Below are 15958 nucleotides of genomic sequence, written 5' to 3' on the forward strand. Positions count from 1 at the left end.
CTAAATGAGATGAGAACCTCTGAAGTAGAGGAGAGAGGACTGGAGGGAGCTTTGCTGAGGACCGTGCTTGGCTACTGAGAAGCAGGGGTCCGAGCAGAGCAGCAGTGCGCGGAGGCACCGAGGAGGCGGCTGTGGCAGCCGCACTGGCCTGTGCTGAGGAGGGGGTGCAGGGAAGGGGACAGAGTCTAGTTCTGCTCCAGAGGTGTAAGCCCAGGCCTTCCCCTGCCCCAGCCTGCAGGACACGACACCTGTTCATACACAGGCGGGCTGTGTGATGGCTCCCACGTGACATTCCATCCACAGAAGCTACTCGGGGAGGCCCAGCTCCAGGGCAAGTAGGCTGCTGTGTACAGGGGGCATCCTCCTGCCCCCAGGACACAGCAGCAGCCAGAGGGAGGTTACTGCTCCCGCTCACTGGGTCAGGGGGCCTGGCGGGGGAGCGGGGCCTCCTGGTTTACTACAGGACAAGAACGGAAGACAGGGTTCTGCTGTCAGAGCCCTGCCCACCAGCCATACGGAGCCAGTGAGATGACAGCAACACAAGGAGAGAGCAGGCAGCAACCACAGGCCTGCCACACTGCTTCCTCGTCAAGGACCTCTCCTCTCTGGCATTGCTGGCCTGGTGAGGGACAAATGCCAGGTAAGTCACATGCTGCGGGGAGGGCGGCAGGGGTCAGAACTCGTTACCTCCTAGCCCCCAGCCTGGGATTTGCTGCTGGACAGGGCAGTTGCAGGGTCCAGGCTGCAGCCTTGACCCCTCCACTCCCGCTGTGCACGGCAGACCAGCAAGCTGTGAGAGGCGCAGCCCAACACTGGCCGCCTCGCCCCATGCCAGGCTGTACTGGGTGTGTTAGCGACATCTCTTAAAGGCATCCTCACAAGGTTGGCTGTTGTTATTCCTTTTTACAGAAGAAGAAATTGAAGAACAGAGACATTAAGTGGCCTGACCCTGGTCACACAGCACTTTCCACACCACTCTGTGTGAGATAGTGGGGCACGAGGAAGCAGGACTCACGTGTACATTCGGTCCCTTCCCCGCCTTGTGGGGATACCCAGTGACGGTGGCTCTCTGTCCCCAGCATGGACCTGAGATGAATTTCATGCCCCTTTAGGGTAGGGGCTGTGCCTGTCCCTGATCACTGGGGCTCTGCACAACGTGCAGAGGGCTGGCAGGGCCCCTGTGCCTCAAGGATGGCGACCGCCCTCCACAAGACTGCTGAACTGAGAAACCAGGTCGAGGGTCAGCCTCACGCGGACAGCATGTGAAGAAAAACGTTTCAGGTGGCTAAGACTGGATGGAGTGTGTCCATCCTTACCTGCCGAGAGGTGAATGGTCCGACCTTAACAGACTTGAAACTACCCTGTATGACTTACTCACTCGGGGCTTCGGTTCCATTTGTATAAACAGGAGCAGTAAGCCAACGTTCCGAGGAACGACTAACGAAGCTTATCGCTCCACTCAAGAGCTGAGCTCTGTCAGCTGCAGGCCCAGGAATGGGTAGAGAGGAGAGGATATGATGAACGCAACTGAAGCTTCCGAGAGGAGATGTGCCCACCAGGCTCAGGGCCCAGACTTCCTGTTTCTCAGTCACAAGCTGGAACTCCAGGACAAAACCAAAAGACACTGAACAACAAACACTTCTTTCCTTAACCAGGTCTCTCAGGACACTTCGAGGAGTTTCACTGTGGTCCCTACAGAGCAAGGCCAACCGCCTGGGCCAGGCAGAGGAATCAACAGCAAGGTGGCAGAGCTGGCCCAGGCACAGGGACACAGTCAAGCCCAAGGACATGCAGAAGGGCCATCAGAAACGTTCTTGAAAAGCCACTCAAAAGGCTGTCTCTCTCTGACGGCTGCTCAGCAGGAAAGGGGTGCAGGAGTCAGGGGACCCCAGTGGGTTCCAGAAATCCAAAGACCACTGTTGCTGAAGTCGACAGGGCTGCATTTGCTCACGTGGCTCCTGTGGCCCAGCGCCTGTCCTGCTCTGCTCCTTCCACTCCCAACCTCACTCCCTGGAAGGGCCAGAGGGAAAAGCAGGACTGTGAAGTCCTCACTTGACAGCCCCCTCAGGAAAACATGTAAGCCCCCAGAGGCCCCCCAGACTTGTCACATGGTGGAGCAGATGGTCATCCTCTGAAGTCAGTACCAGGATCCACCTAAGAAACAAATGACTTCTCATAGGAGAAACACTGCCACATTCTGAGATGAATTCTATGTTTTCCTCAAATTACTGTTAGGTATTCCAGAGAAAGGTGGAAACCCCCTGGTTGTAAGAAGGGGGAAGGGAACATTCCAGAGACTCAACTGGGATATGGTGCTGCCTGAAAGGGCCACGTCTAGCACACCTGTGTGGGGGTGGCAGACACCTGGAGTACACACGGAAGCCCTTCATTTAAGGAGAAATAATCCCTTCACGAGCATTTCTGAGACAACTGGTCTCCCACCCACGCTGGAGGAGCAAGCGCCCCAAGTCACGTGTTGGTTTTCTTTTTCTCCTCTTTACCATTCATTGTCCTCATCCCTCAGTGGCTCAGGGTGGGCAGGGAGAGTGGAGAGGCCAGCAGGGAGCAGTGGAGACCTAAGTCCTATAATCCTGCTTTCATAGACACATGCCGCCAGCCCTGATCACGAGGCCACAGACACACTCACAAAAGCACAACTCAATCTCTGGAGATTTTTAAGAGTAAAATTAAATCGGATGCTAAAGTCTACTAAATCTTTGAGGGGATTTTCCTTCCCTTTGTACTTCTGAGAAAAGGAATCCTTCACAGTACTGGGGGAAAAAAAGATTTCAAATAACAAAACTTGGGGAACTTTTTGTTTTTCAAAGGAAAACTCACCATAAGCTTTACAGATATGGAGTAAATTAAAAAGAAGAGACCTCTGGCCAGAAGCCTTTCTGAGATGGGGAAAGAGGGAGGGCTGCGGGCAGAAGTGCCCCTGCCCCAGAGGGTCCGTTGGGAAGCCAGCTGCATTCTGCCTTCAGCAACACCACGCACACGGCATGACTGTGGAACAGTCACCTTGCACCCCAGTGGGCAACGGGATAGTTTTAAGGCCCCACACTACCTTTCTACAGATATTCTGGAAGCTAAGCAACAAACAGAAAAACATTTTATCCACCTGGTGTTGGTAGTCCACACGATTAAATGCTGGTGGTGCAGCTGGCCTGGGGTGAGCGGGAGGGCAGAGGCCATGCCGCCCCTCGGAGCCTGGCAGGGTGGCGGCCCCGACTCACCTGTGCTTGCTGTCCTTTCCATTCCCACGAGCACACTGCCCCCTCACCCCCGCTCCGACTGTTCTGTGCTGAGGCTGCCTTTCGCTGTCTTGTTCTGCAAGGGGGGGAGAGGGCATGGGAGGGGAGGCTGACGCCAGCAAAGCCAAGGAGGCAAGACAGGAGGGAGAGAAGGAGTGAGGGTCAGGGAGGGCAGAGGTGAGGAGAGGAATGGCACATGGAAAAGGAAAGAAAAAGCAGAGTCAGTACTGAATGACAAACAGGAGATATTCAGACAGGATTTCTGAGGCAAAACGTGACCATTAAAAAGGGAAGTTTTAAAAATAAAAACATGTAAATTAAGTAAAAAATAAAGAGAATACTATAAGATCTTAAGATCCATCTCTGGAAATAATTTTTAAAGAAAAGCACAAGTAAGCATTTCAGAAGCGTTTTGAAGGCAGACCTGTCAGAACGACATCCTTCTAGTACTTTCTGGCCCTAACTGGAGGTTGAAGACTGTGAGCGGCCAGTGACCACCAGGTGTCAGTGTGACCTCAGCCAGAGGAGAGAGCAGCCACTGCAGGCAATTCCAGGCGGCGACTGTCTCTACCACCCCGATCCTTCCTGGGACTCCGTCTCCAGATCCTCCCCTCCACGCACAGGGGCATCTCAGAGACAGACCAGCCATCCCCGCATCTCCCACCCTTTCCTAAGAGAGGTGACCAAGAGACCACCTCTAGAATCTACTGGGAAGTGAGGCGGCGGGAGCCCATCTTCTGTACGCCACTGGTCGTTTCTGCTAAAGTAAAACCCAGAAGAGACTGTGAGTTTCCCTCAACCTTGGGTCAACTCTGTTTCTTTCAGTAGGAAAATGCCTTTGCTTATGTATCAAGGCCTGCAACCAGTCTGACCGCACGCCAATCTGTGAACTGAGGTTCCAGTAAACTAATGTGGAAATCAGTAGTTTTATTGAGCTTGATCTTTTAATTTCTCGTAGTGAACAAACACCTTCTCTCCGACACATTTCTCCCAGCGCCCCTATACCACATGGAGTGCCCGCCCCCATGCCGGGTCCTCCTCCAACACCGCGGCGCGTCTGCACCCTCCCAGGACCAGGCAGCAGCCTGAGGCCACCGCGAGGGCGCAGACCTCAAATGTCTGGTCTTCAGGTCTCTCAGGAGCCCCAGGGACCCTCGCCCAACCCTGCTAGGAGCACAGGCTCTGTGCGCTCTGACTCACCTTGTGCTTGGGGCACCTCACCGAGAAGTTCTCCTCATGCAGCAAACAATCTGCAAGACAGAAGGGGACAGTGAGGTGCGGCCAGCGTGTGGCACAGCCCGAGGTGAGCAGGGCCGCACTGGCCAGGACAGGGTCAGACTTGGAGATGAGAGGCACGCACACTACGATTTCTAATACGAAAACATCAGAGACACCCTCAAATAAACTATGTTACCTCAACATGACAGACTATGAGTCACTTAAAAAATTAACATTCTGAAATAGTTAACGGTCTGGGGAAACACCCATGAAGCAAAATTGCCTGAAAAATCCAGATACACAAATGTACAAGTAAAATCCTAATTTTATCAAAATGTTTTATATGAATTAAAAAACAAGGCTAGTGGCCAAGTGGTTAAGTTTGGTACACTCCACTTTGGCGGCCCAGGTTCAGTTCCTGGGTGCAGACCTATACCATGCGTTGGCAGCTGTGCTGTGGGGGTGACCCACATACAAGAGGAAGACTGGCACAGATGCTAGCTCAGGGCAAATCTTCCTCAAGCAAAAATAAATACATAAAAATAAATAAAAATTAAAAAACGACAAAGGAAATCTACCAAAATATAACAATGGTTCTCTTTGGGTAGTAAGATTACAGGTGATTTTAATTTTCTTTATTTTTTTCTGTATTTTCATGATGATACCATATTATTTATTTCAATAATCAAAAACAATCTCCAATAATGTTATCTTTAAAATCCTTGATTCTAGGCTAGGCTCATTCCACATGCCCAAGCTAAAGCTTCCTCATGAACACACTTTAAATCTGGAGGCACCTCTTCTCCTCTGTCAAGAGCCACGTGTCTGAGACAGAAAGGAGGTCAGGCCCAAGAGCTCCACTGTCACCTTTGCCCCACAAGCCATGGAGACACAGGAGAAGCTCCTGACACGAGCTACATAATCCACGCTAAATGCTTCAGAGGAAAGTGAAATCCCACAAGGGGGCTTTTAATCCTTGGAGGAAAATGATTCATCCCAACTTTTCACATGGTGACAGCGTCCTTGATGACAGAAGGGAGGTGAATCTGCCTCTATGCACGATGGCCGTGCACGGAGCCGGGTGAGGAAATGTAATTAATGAGTTCACTCTGCACATCGCAGCTCTTGGAGACCGACAGCCAGGTCACTGGTGCAAGATGCGGTGGCAGAATGTTAATAAATATTGATCACACATTCTCAGAGAGCTCCCAGGCACCACGGCGAGAGGCAGCCGTGGCACTTAGCCTCGTTCAATTTACAATTTAACTCAGGTTTAAACTGAGGTCCCAAGTAGCAGCCTGTGTACCCACAGGTTTCATGTGAAATAGTAATAAGCAAGGGAACACACAAATGGAACTTTGGAGGTCCTCTGCATCCTAAACAAATCAAAAGAGGCCCTTGCACGATGTGCCCGAGCCTGTGCGTCACTGCCCCCCTCTGGAGCCCCTGAATATCTGAGCGTGCGGCAGCCCTCTGTGCGCCAGGGAAGCCTCAGGGCACAGGGATTCAGAAAGTCCTGCTAACCTCGGTGGCCCCCCCCTACCCCCGCAAGCAAATAGCATGGCAGTAAATGAAATGTGTTAATTTAAAACCCACGAGTACATGGCGTGACCAAGGCTCCTGCTGCTCCAATCTGCCAGAGAGCTTATGAACAGCAGGAGACAGACGACTGGAGCTCCCGGGAAGCTCCTTCTCCTTACCTGGGCTTTGGCAGCACTGCCTGCCAGCAGAGTCTCTGATGTGGGCCAAAGAGAAATAGGACAGCCCACATGGGGCTCAGCCAGCCCAGGCCAAGGGGTTTACATAAATGAGGAGGGGGACCACGTTAGTTAGAAACAGTGCCATCAGAAAGGCAGAGGTAGCTCAGTCCCCTCACAGCCACAGAACAGTGACCAGCAGTGATGCACCATCAGTAAAACTTGTCTAGGGGCCGGCCCGGTGGCGCAGCGGATAACTGTGCACGTTACGCTTCTCGGCGGCCCGGGGTTTACTGGTTCAGATCCCGGATGTGGACATGGCACCACTTGGCAAAAGCCATGCTGTGGTAGGCATCCCACATATAAAGTAGAGGAAGATGGGCATGGATGTTAGCTCAGGGCCAGTCTTCCTCAGCAAAAAGAGAATGATTGGCAGTAGTTAGCTCAGGGCTAATCTTCCTCAAAAAAAAAAAAAAAGTCTAAAGTTAGGAAACATGTTCCCTCTAAGTTAAAAAGCAGAAAAGAAATAAAACAATGTAAGGACACTCTAAGGCAACTTGGAACTAATGCCAAGTACTTCTGGAAACGGAAGTCTCCTAACAAATCTGCCAGAGACAGTGTCCACCTTTGGCAAGACCTCCTATGCAGGAACACTGCAGACAAATGCTCTCATCTGTTCTTGTAATATCCACGGGCCATCAGGAACTGCAATTCACGTTCCAGGCAGGGGCGAGAACCGCAGCTAAAGAGCTTAGACACCCGGAAGGGCACGGGGAGCCTCTTCTGGCTGCCTCGAACCAGTCCCGGCTGGGAAGAGCGGAGAGCGGTAAGAAGTACAGTAGAACCTCTCTAGGGTCTCCGGCCAGGCGCAGTGGCTGGCCCCACACAGCCAGCTAGCCAGTCTCTCAAATGGTTTTCTTTCAGGCCCTGGCAATATCCTACACTGTCCAGAGGGCCCGCTCAGCACTTCCACATGTGAAGTCAAAGTAAATGGCCTGCTGGATCATCACATAAGGTGGAAAAGACTCGCAAGGTTGTCTAGTCAATAAGATGGCTTCCAGACACAAATATCCAAACCAGAAGAGGATTCCACTTTCATTTCTCTCTTTAAGCTTAAAGGCAGAGCGGGCTTTGCTGAGTTCTTCATAACAAGCTTGGAGCTTCAGATACCCATAACACCTTCATATATACCCCAACTTGAGAGGATGGTGAGCTCAAGGAGGCAGAAAAGGAGAAGGTAGGTGTAATGTCCTGTAGATCTACCAGGCCCCAGACACTGTCTTCAGGTCACCTACAATCTCCCTGAGAGCCACAGCTAGGACTTAGAGTGCAAAATCCAGGCTGGGACACAGGGACCCACCAGCCTCAGCCCGCCTCGCTGAGGGGCAGCCTCAGGATCCTGGGGCCAAAGGAGGGGAGTAATGGGACAGGAGTGAGGCCCTGGAACTGGTTTCTGTGATGCCGAGGGCTGCCTCTCCAGGCAGAGGCCAGACCAACAGTTGTTTCATAATGACCCTTGCAGGGCTCCAAACCCACTACTGCAAGATCAACGTCTGCAAAGAGAGAGAGCAGCTTTAAAACGCTGCTGCAGGAGTGGCTGTGGAAAGTGAAATTCCCAGCTGTGTTTCTTCATGAGGGTAAAAGAAAAATCCCCTCTAGGCAAGATCCTTTATGCACAGTGGAATTATTAACGAGCTACCACAGCTCTTTTTTCCTTCGGTCTTAATTGTTGTGGCTTGTTGCATTAAATACATTAAATCTTTTTTTTTTTAAACCAGCGCTCATGTTCTTATTACTGCATTTCCCACCTGGAGCAAATCCTGTGTGCCTGTGACATACCAAGCAGCACAAAACAGCCAACCATGATGTCACAAATGTAGGGGCAGCATCAGGTAGGGCAAAAGCCTGCAGGAGCCACAAATACTCATAAAACAAAGATTCTGCTTCCATGGAGATGTGTCCCGTAATAAAAGTTTTCCCTTAGACATCAACAGCTCTCTAAAGGTTTGGGCAGTTGACAGCAAGGCAGAGATGGAAATGTTAAAATTGTTCCTTACTCTATACAGAGACAAGGGACCCTTAAACACAGAGATTTATTTTTATTATAATTAGAAAGAAAGTCAATCAATGAACACCTTTCCTGGCTACAGAGATTCATCACATACAGAACAGAATCCCTGAGAAGCCCGAGTGGGATAAATACATGCATCCATCCCCACACGGAGGTGCAGGCCTCTGGGTCAGTGCGACTTGGGTCATCGAGAAGACGGACAAATGCCCAAGATACAGTCATCTTGTGAAGCTGCTGCTTTGGTCCCAGCTCTCCACAAGGATGAGCAGAGTATGCGGCAGCTAAGCCAAGGGCCAAGGCCCCACCCTGGCCCCCCTGAACCAGGAAGCCTCCCTCTCACTGCGTACTCAGCCACCAACTTCTGCCCAACAGAGAGGTTACCAACTTCCCTGGGCAGGCCACGCAAGACAGGCTCAAACAGAGAGAGTGACGACACCGTTCTCTTACTAACCCTCAGTGGATGAAGCAGCCCCTGCTTCCCTGCTGGCGGGGCGGGGTGGCGGAACCAGCAAGCCCCCATCAGAGAGGAGGAAAAGCCCTGTGCCCTCCCCAAGGAACCCCAAACCTACTGCCCGAGCCTGACCCGCTGCTGGCCACACACGGCTATGTAAATCTAAGTTTAAATAAAATAAAGGAAGAAATTCAGTCCTTCATCCCTACTAGCCACATTTCAGGTGCTCAATGGTCAGACAGGGCTTGCGGCTGCTGCACTGCAGGGTGCAGACCTAGAACATCCCCATCTTTGCAGGAAGCTCTAGCGAGCGGCACTGCTCAAACCCTTGAGAAACTGTCGGAGGAGGCGGCTGTTAGCCTGCTCCCTGATCTGGCTGGTGCCCCAGCGCACAGACAGGGAGTGTGCCGGGGTTCCCTGCCTGCTGCTTGCCTGATGCTCCGAGCAGAGCCTCAGTGCAGGAGGCCACTCCTCACCCAGCCGCTGACGGCGAGAGGCAGTTCTCACAGTATTCCCCACACAAAACCTACAGACAACAGCCCAAACTTAATATTTAAAAATCTTCACTTAAAAGCCACAAGACAAACTAGGAAAAGAAAACAACACACTCTGATGTAACTAGGGCAATATCATGAATACGAGAAAAGGCAACGGTTGGCTCTCGAGAGACTTAACGAGCGCCCCACAGAACACGCGAGACCACAAGGCAGGGTGAAGCACTGCTCAGGCCCAACGCGGAAACATCAGGGGAAGAAAGAAAACATAGGGACAGACTGCAACCCCAACTCCTGGAACTGACACTTCAATGCTCTCTTTTCACTCCCCACCATCCCTCTGGTCAAACAGGACCCTGGCCACCAGCTGCCCTTCAGTGCGTGCAGACACACACTTTCATGGGAATCTAACTTTGGCATAAGCATTCTCTCTTGGTACCTTTCTTGTTCTTTTTAGCTGCTCCTCCTATATAAACTGGGAAAGAAAAGAAGAGGGAGGCGGGGACAGAGGGACAAAGAGAAGGATGTAAAAGGCAGGGGGACAAACGCCAGGAGTGCTGAACAACCGCCCTGGAAGGAAGGGTGGTCAAGATGAGCTCAGATTCTGTCCACGCCGGTCAGATCCCGCTCCCCGTGCTTTATGCCGCTGTCCCAGCCATGCCTCCTCCTCACCAAATCCAAATCAACCCCTGCCTCCCAGAGTCGGAGTGGCTGCCTCCGCAGAAGGTCACATTTCCCCCTCAGAACCCAGGAGGCTCCCAGAGACAACAAGCACCATGCCCACTGCTGCACTCTCATCTGTCTTTCCATTTTTCTCTCCCTCCCTCCTGACTGCAAGCATTACGAGGGCAGCTGGGTGAAGGTCTTAGGAACAGCTAGTGCTCAAAGAGTCACTGGTGAAAACAGCCACTGGAGTCAAGAGTCTAGAGGGAGAGGATTGTGGTTTGCCCAGGCTGCTGAAGCTCTGGTCAGGACTCGAGTCTTCTGCATTACTCATTCGGTGACACTTCTTGGACAAAAGGTTTCCCTTCTTTCAACAGTTATCAAACTACAAAACATTGCTCTGATCATCTCAACAGACATAGAAAAAACGTTTGACAAAATGCAACACCTCTTCAGGATAAAAACACTCAACAAACTGGGAAGAGAAGGAAACTTCCCGAGCTGCATCAAGAACATCTATGAAAACCCCACAGCTATCATCACATTTAATGGGTTGGAAATAACACACGGATGCCAGCTCTTGCCACTTCTACCCAACATTATACTAGAAGTTCTAGGGCCGGCCCAGTGGCGCAGCGGTTAAGTTCGCATGTTCCACTTCTCGGTGGCCCAGGGTTCGCCGATTCGGATCCCACGTGCAGACACGGCACCGCTTGGCAAAAGCCCTGCTGGGTTAGGCGTCCCACACATAAGTAGAGGAAGATGGCACGGATGTTAGCTCAGGGACAGTTTTCCTCAGGAAAAAGAGGAAGATTGGCAGCAGTTAGCTCAGGGCTAATCTTCCTCAAAAAAAAGAAAGTTCTAGCCCAGGCAATTAGCAAGAAAAAGAAATAAAAGGCATCTGATTGGAAAGGAAGAAGTAAAACTATGTGCACATGACATATCTTGTACATAGAAATCCACTAAAAATTATTAGAACTAATCAACGAGTTGAGCAAAGTTACAGCATACAAGATCAATATACCCAAGTCAATTGTATTTCTAGGCACTCACAATGAAGAATCTGAAGATTAAATAAAGAAAACAATTCTATTTACAACTGCATCAAAAATAATAAAATACTTAGGAATAAATTTAACAAAAGAAGTGCAAAACTTAGACTCTGAAAATGCTAAAACACTGCTGAAAGAAATCAAAGACTGAATTAAATGGAAAGACATGCCACGATCACGGGTTGGAAGACACACTGTTGTTAGGAGGGCCGTACTCCCTAACTTCACCTACAGATTCAGTGCAATCCGCACCAAAGTGTCAATGGCTGTTTCTCGCAGAAATGGACAAGCTGATGCTAAAATTCATATGGAACGGCAAAGGACCTACAACAGCCAAAACAATCTTGGAAAAAAGGAACAAAATTGGGGGAGTCGTATTTTCCAATTTTAAAATCTACTACAAAGCCGCGGTAGTCAGGGCAGTGTGGTACCAGAGAGAGTCCAGAAATAAGCCTACACATTTATGGTCAATTGGTTTTTGATAAAGGTGCCAAGATCATTGAATGAGGAAAGAAAAATCTTTTCTACAAACGGTGCTGGGACAACTGGAATCCATATGGAAAAGAATGAACTGGACTTCTACTTCACACCACATATAAAAATTAACTCAAAATGGGTCAAAGACCTGTGGAAGGGATAAAACTATAAAACTCTTAGAGAAAATACAGGCACAAATCTTTGTGATTTTGGATTAGGCAACGGTTTCTTAGACATGCGAAAATGCAACAAGCAAAAAAAAAGCACAAGCAATAAAAGAAAAAATAAACCAGACTTCATCAAAGGTGCTCAACATCATTAGCCATCAGGGAAATGCAAATCAAACCACAATGAGATACCACTTCATCCCACTGGGATGGCTGCAATCAAAAAGATAGACAATAACCCGTGTGGGTGAGGATGTGGAGAAATTAGAATCCTCATACTCTGCTGGACGGATGTAAATGGTTTGGCCACTGTGGAAAACAGTCGGACAGTTCCTCAAAAGGTTAAACACAGAGTTATCATTTGACCCAGCAATTCCACACCTAGGTTTATATCCAAGAGAACTGAAAACATTATGTCTGCACAAACACTTGCATGTCAAAGTTCACAGCAGCATTATTCATAATAATCAAAACGTGGAAACAACCTAAATGTGCATCAACTGATGAATGATAAATAAAATATGGTATGTCCTTACAATATTGTTACAAATATTGTTTGTCAACAAAAATGAAGAACTTTAGATAAATGCTGCAACATTGATAAACCTAAAAAACATCATGCTAAGTGAAAGAATCCAGTCACAAAGACCACCCACTGTACGATTCAGCTTACATGAAACGTCCCAATAGGTGGGTCCATAGAGACAGAAAGTAGATGAGTGGCTGCCAGGGGCTAGGGTGGGGGGGGGAGTGACCACCACCAAGTAGGGGTTTATGAGGTAATGAAAATGTTCTAAAATTTATTGTGATGACGGTTGTACAGTGCTGTGAATATACCAAAAACCATTGAATTGTACACTTAAATAGGTGAATCATGTGTGAAATATATGAATAAAACTGTTAGTTACAAATATTACCCCATTTCACTCCTTTTTATTATCCCCTCTGTGTTCCTTTAGAATTTACAAACAGAACAGGGTCAGAAGAGACAAAAAGAACTAGAAAGATGGGGAAGAAGGAAGAGGACCAAAGTGGATGTCCTAGCCTCCAGATGCTCTGGACAGGGGTCGGCGGTCCCATCTTACCTGCGTCGATGGCACACGGGTAATGGTAGCGGAAGGAGCAGCCTTTGTTGTAGCAGCCCAAGGTGGCGCCTGCCTCCTGGCAGTGGGAACATTTCTGGAAGGGAGGAAGAAGTCAGGCATGTCAGCATCGCAGATCCACCTGTCTCCTCCAGGCCTTCCCTAGACCCCATCGGACAGCCCTCAGCACACGTCTCTGCGCTTAGAGCAGTTTGTGTGGCAGGATGGGCCGGTCAATTTCTAACTGCCACTCAGTGACCACACCATGGAAGGAACTCAGCAGCAAGTTTTATGCCAGGCCTCACAAACGTTCACAAATAAATGAAACAGAACAACACTGATGGGGGGGGGGGGGGCAGCCAGCCCGCTTCTGGTGTTCCCGCTGTCCACAGGCCCGCATGCTCGCCGGTGCTCTCCTCACTCCTCACCGCTGTCTTCAACTGCCTATAGCTCTTGCCTGTTTATTCTGCTGTGGCAGTCTGGCGGACGGGGAGAGGGTAAGATAGTAAAGTTATATATAAACCTTTTAGAATTAAAAGTGGAATTTGGTTTCAGCTCTTATATTTGTAAGATTTTATTTTTATTCTGCTTATCCCAAATGTCCAATACAAGTATATTTCTCTTTTCAGAAAATATGGGCTCCTGTGTGCAAATGGTATTTTTATACACAAATCCTATTTTAAATGCACTAGGAAACCTGCCATGAGTTTCTGGCTAAGTGAGACACTATTCTGTAATTGAGATGCTCCTCCTTATACGGTCAGGTGTTCTTAAAGTGGGGCACATCTCTGTCACCCTATGACATGGCTGCTGTGCGTGCTCAATACTGTCAGCATAAGAAATGTGTCTTATCAACAATAAGCTTAATAATTGATAATAACTCGCTTTCCACAGTGCTCTTAGGCCTACCTGGAACATCTGTTACAAAGGCCTGTGAAACGCAGTTTCTTTCCAGACCTGATCTCGCTTAAGTAGAACTTCAGCTCTGCCATGTCCTACATTGCTGTAGAGGTGCAAGGCACAAAGTCCTGCCTTGTTTCCTCAAGGGGAGACAGGCCACAAAGCATCTTGCTTCCAGCTGTTTGGCAAACTGAGAAAGAACTCGCTTTCCACAGTGCTCTTACAGCCTACCGGTTGTAAAATTCAACCACAATTGCCCTACTGAGGAAGGATGCAGACTCTTCTGGTGGCCGAGGCACACCCAGGTAAGGCTACCTGGCGGGTACAGACCCTTGCTCCTGATTCTAGGAAAAAGAAAGTAAAAGTGCTTCCTAAGCAGTTACATTTGTGTAGAACGGCACCCCCCCACCCCGCCCCCGCCACACATCTGCACCCTTCCTGGGACAAAGTGACTAAAGGGTGCCCTTCTCTCTCTCTTCCCACACAGAGGCAGGCCCCGGATGCAGCCTCTCGGGGGTCAGTGTGGCTCACAGGCCTCCAGCAGTCAGGAACGCCTCAGCAGGAGTGGAAGTGAAGCTCACCTGGATGGTGCTATGGAATGGATACCTCCAGGCCACTGAGGCAGGAGCAGATGACAAGGAGCTAGATCAAGCCCCCCTTATGCCAATACTGAGGGTAAAACCACAATAATGCTGGGAACAGTGCAGCTCACCATGCGTCAGGTGTCACTGTATGCAACTGACGTGGAATATCTCATCCAGTCCTTATACTGCCCTGTAACGTCCCCTGCTCTACAGACGAGGTGCCTGAAGCACCAGAAGGGGAAGCCAGAGCTCCAGGTCAGAGCTGACCCAGCTGACCACCACCCCAGCTTCCTGCAGGGACATGTGGGGCAAGAACAAGGCTGTAAGACAAGTCCTTCAAGAGCTTTGCCTTCCTCTCAGAAATGTTTACCATGTGCCCTCACACTCTTGCCAAGAAATAAAAGATCACCTGGCCTAGAGTAAACCAAGGACAGTGGCAGCACTTCGGGCAGCCCTAAACTTTATCTACTTCTGTCAGTGCCACAGAGCACCTTCCGAACAAAGGTTTCAACATTAACCAGAGGGGATGAAAGGAGGCTGATCTGTCAGGGGCCTACCTGCAGCCATTCCTGCTATACCACTTCTTACTAAAGAGCCCCCAGTAGTCAGCTATCCAGAGGGCTTGTGCTCCAGGCCCTCTCCACCCTGGGGGGTGAATCCCAATTGAGAACGGGTGTGCCAAGCATTTCTAGTAGGAAAGTCTACAGGAAAAGGAGCTCCTGGACAAGTTTCACCTCCCTTAAAGAGGGACAAGAGGCAGGAATAGGTCATTTTCTCACTCAGCCTCTGTGAGGATGGCATCTGTTGCAACCATCTTGTCACCAGGAGAAGACAGTTCTGAAGACAAAGCCCAACCTGTTGAGGACGGCAGAGTGACAGGATAAAGCGAACTGGGATCCTTGTGACACTGTTGAGCACTAAATTAACCAACCCCAAGACCACCCCATCGCCAGACTTGTTGGGGGAGGAGACCTTTTTAAAGAAAAAAAAACTCTTTTTAGCTTAGTTTCGTAACTTGCAGTCAAAATATCCTAATTGATGCAGGAAGGGCCCTAGCATTTGAGGCACTGCCGTATAAGGTTAAGTGTGTGGGCTCTGGAACCTAGAGTTCCCTGGTAAGTGACTCCACCACTTCCTATATGTGTTCTTCGCCAAATTCCTCACCTCTGTTTCCTCCCACCTGTTTCCTCAACCTGCAAACAGGGACCTAATGCTACCATGCCCCTCAGAGATGCTGTGAGGGTTCAATGTGTCAATCCAGGCTTAGAACAGTGGCTGGATACAAAACGCTCAGTAAAGGCGACCCAAGATGATCATGTGCCAGACACACACTAGACGCTCTCCACAGACCACCTCAGCAGAGGAAGCTGCAGAGCAGCCCTGTCATCATGCGTGCTTGCAGATGGGAAAGAGAAGCGATCAAGCTCGGGTCTGAACAATGTCCGCTGCCTTCCTACCACAACACGTGCCTCTGTCCCCTGCAGGGCTTCCCAAAGCTCCCTGCCCTGAACCAGCCCACAGACCACAGGTCCCATCTTTTTTGAGAAAGAAACTCATCCCCCATCAGGTGATTATATCAATAAAATGATGCTTGCTTCTTTCAATTAAAAAGCACAATTAGTTTACTATGTTGCATCCACAGGAGAAAGACCCTGCATGGTGTAATAGGGCCTTAAAGAAAGGACCTGAAAGAGTTGAGTTCAGTGGTTCTCAAAGTATAATCCTTGGACCAGCGGCATCAGCATCACTGGGGAACGTGTTAGAAATGCAAATTTTGGGATTCTGGGAAGATGGTGAAGTAGGGAGCACTAGGAATCTCTCTCCCCACCTGGATAACAATTGCACTGG

General features: G+C 49.6%; 1 protein-coding gene across 17 annotated transcripts in view; it reads right to left on the reverse strand.

Moving 5' to 3' along the window:
• TCF20 (transcription factor 20) overlaps positions 1-15958 on the reverse strand; it is a 184688-nt gene that overhangs the window by 4286 nt on the left and 164444 nt on the right. For 8 of the 17 annotated variants that reach the window (XM_070599622.1, XM_070599617.1, XM_070599619.1 and 5 more), the window contains 3 exons: positions 12630-12723; positions 4455-4504; positions 3237-3363 (listed from right to left, as the gene is read on the reverse strand). In XM_070599622.1, the coding sequence (XP_070455723.1) occupies positions 3280-3363; positions 4455-4504; positions 12630-12723 (228 nt within the window). In that variant the 3' untranslated portion in view covers positions 3237-3279. Of the gene's footprint in view, positions 1-3129; positions 3364-4454; positions 4505-12629; positions 12724-15958 lie in introns of those variants that run through there. The other 9 variants (XM_070599628.1, XM_070599624.1, XM_070599626.1 and 6 more) reach the window with 6 other exon arrangements.

Source organism: Equus przewalskii, chromosome 29 (genome assembly GCF_037783145.1).
Source record: "Equus przewalskii isolate Varuska chromosome 29, EquPr2, whole genome shotgun sequence".
Lineage (NCBI taxonomy): Eukaryota > Metazoa > Chordata > Mammalia > Perissodactyla > Equidae > Equus > Equus przewalskii.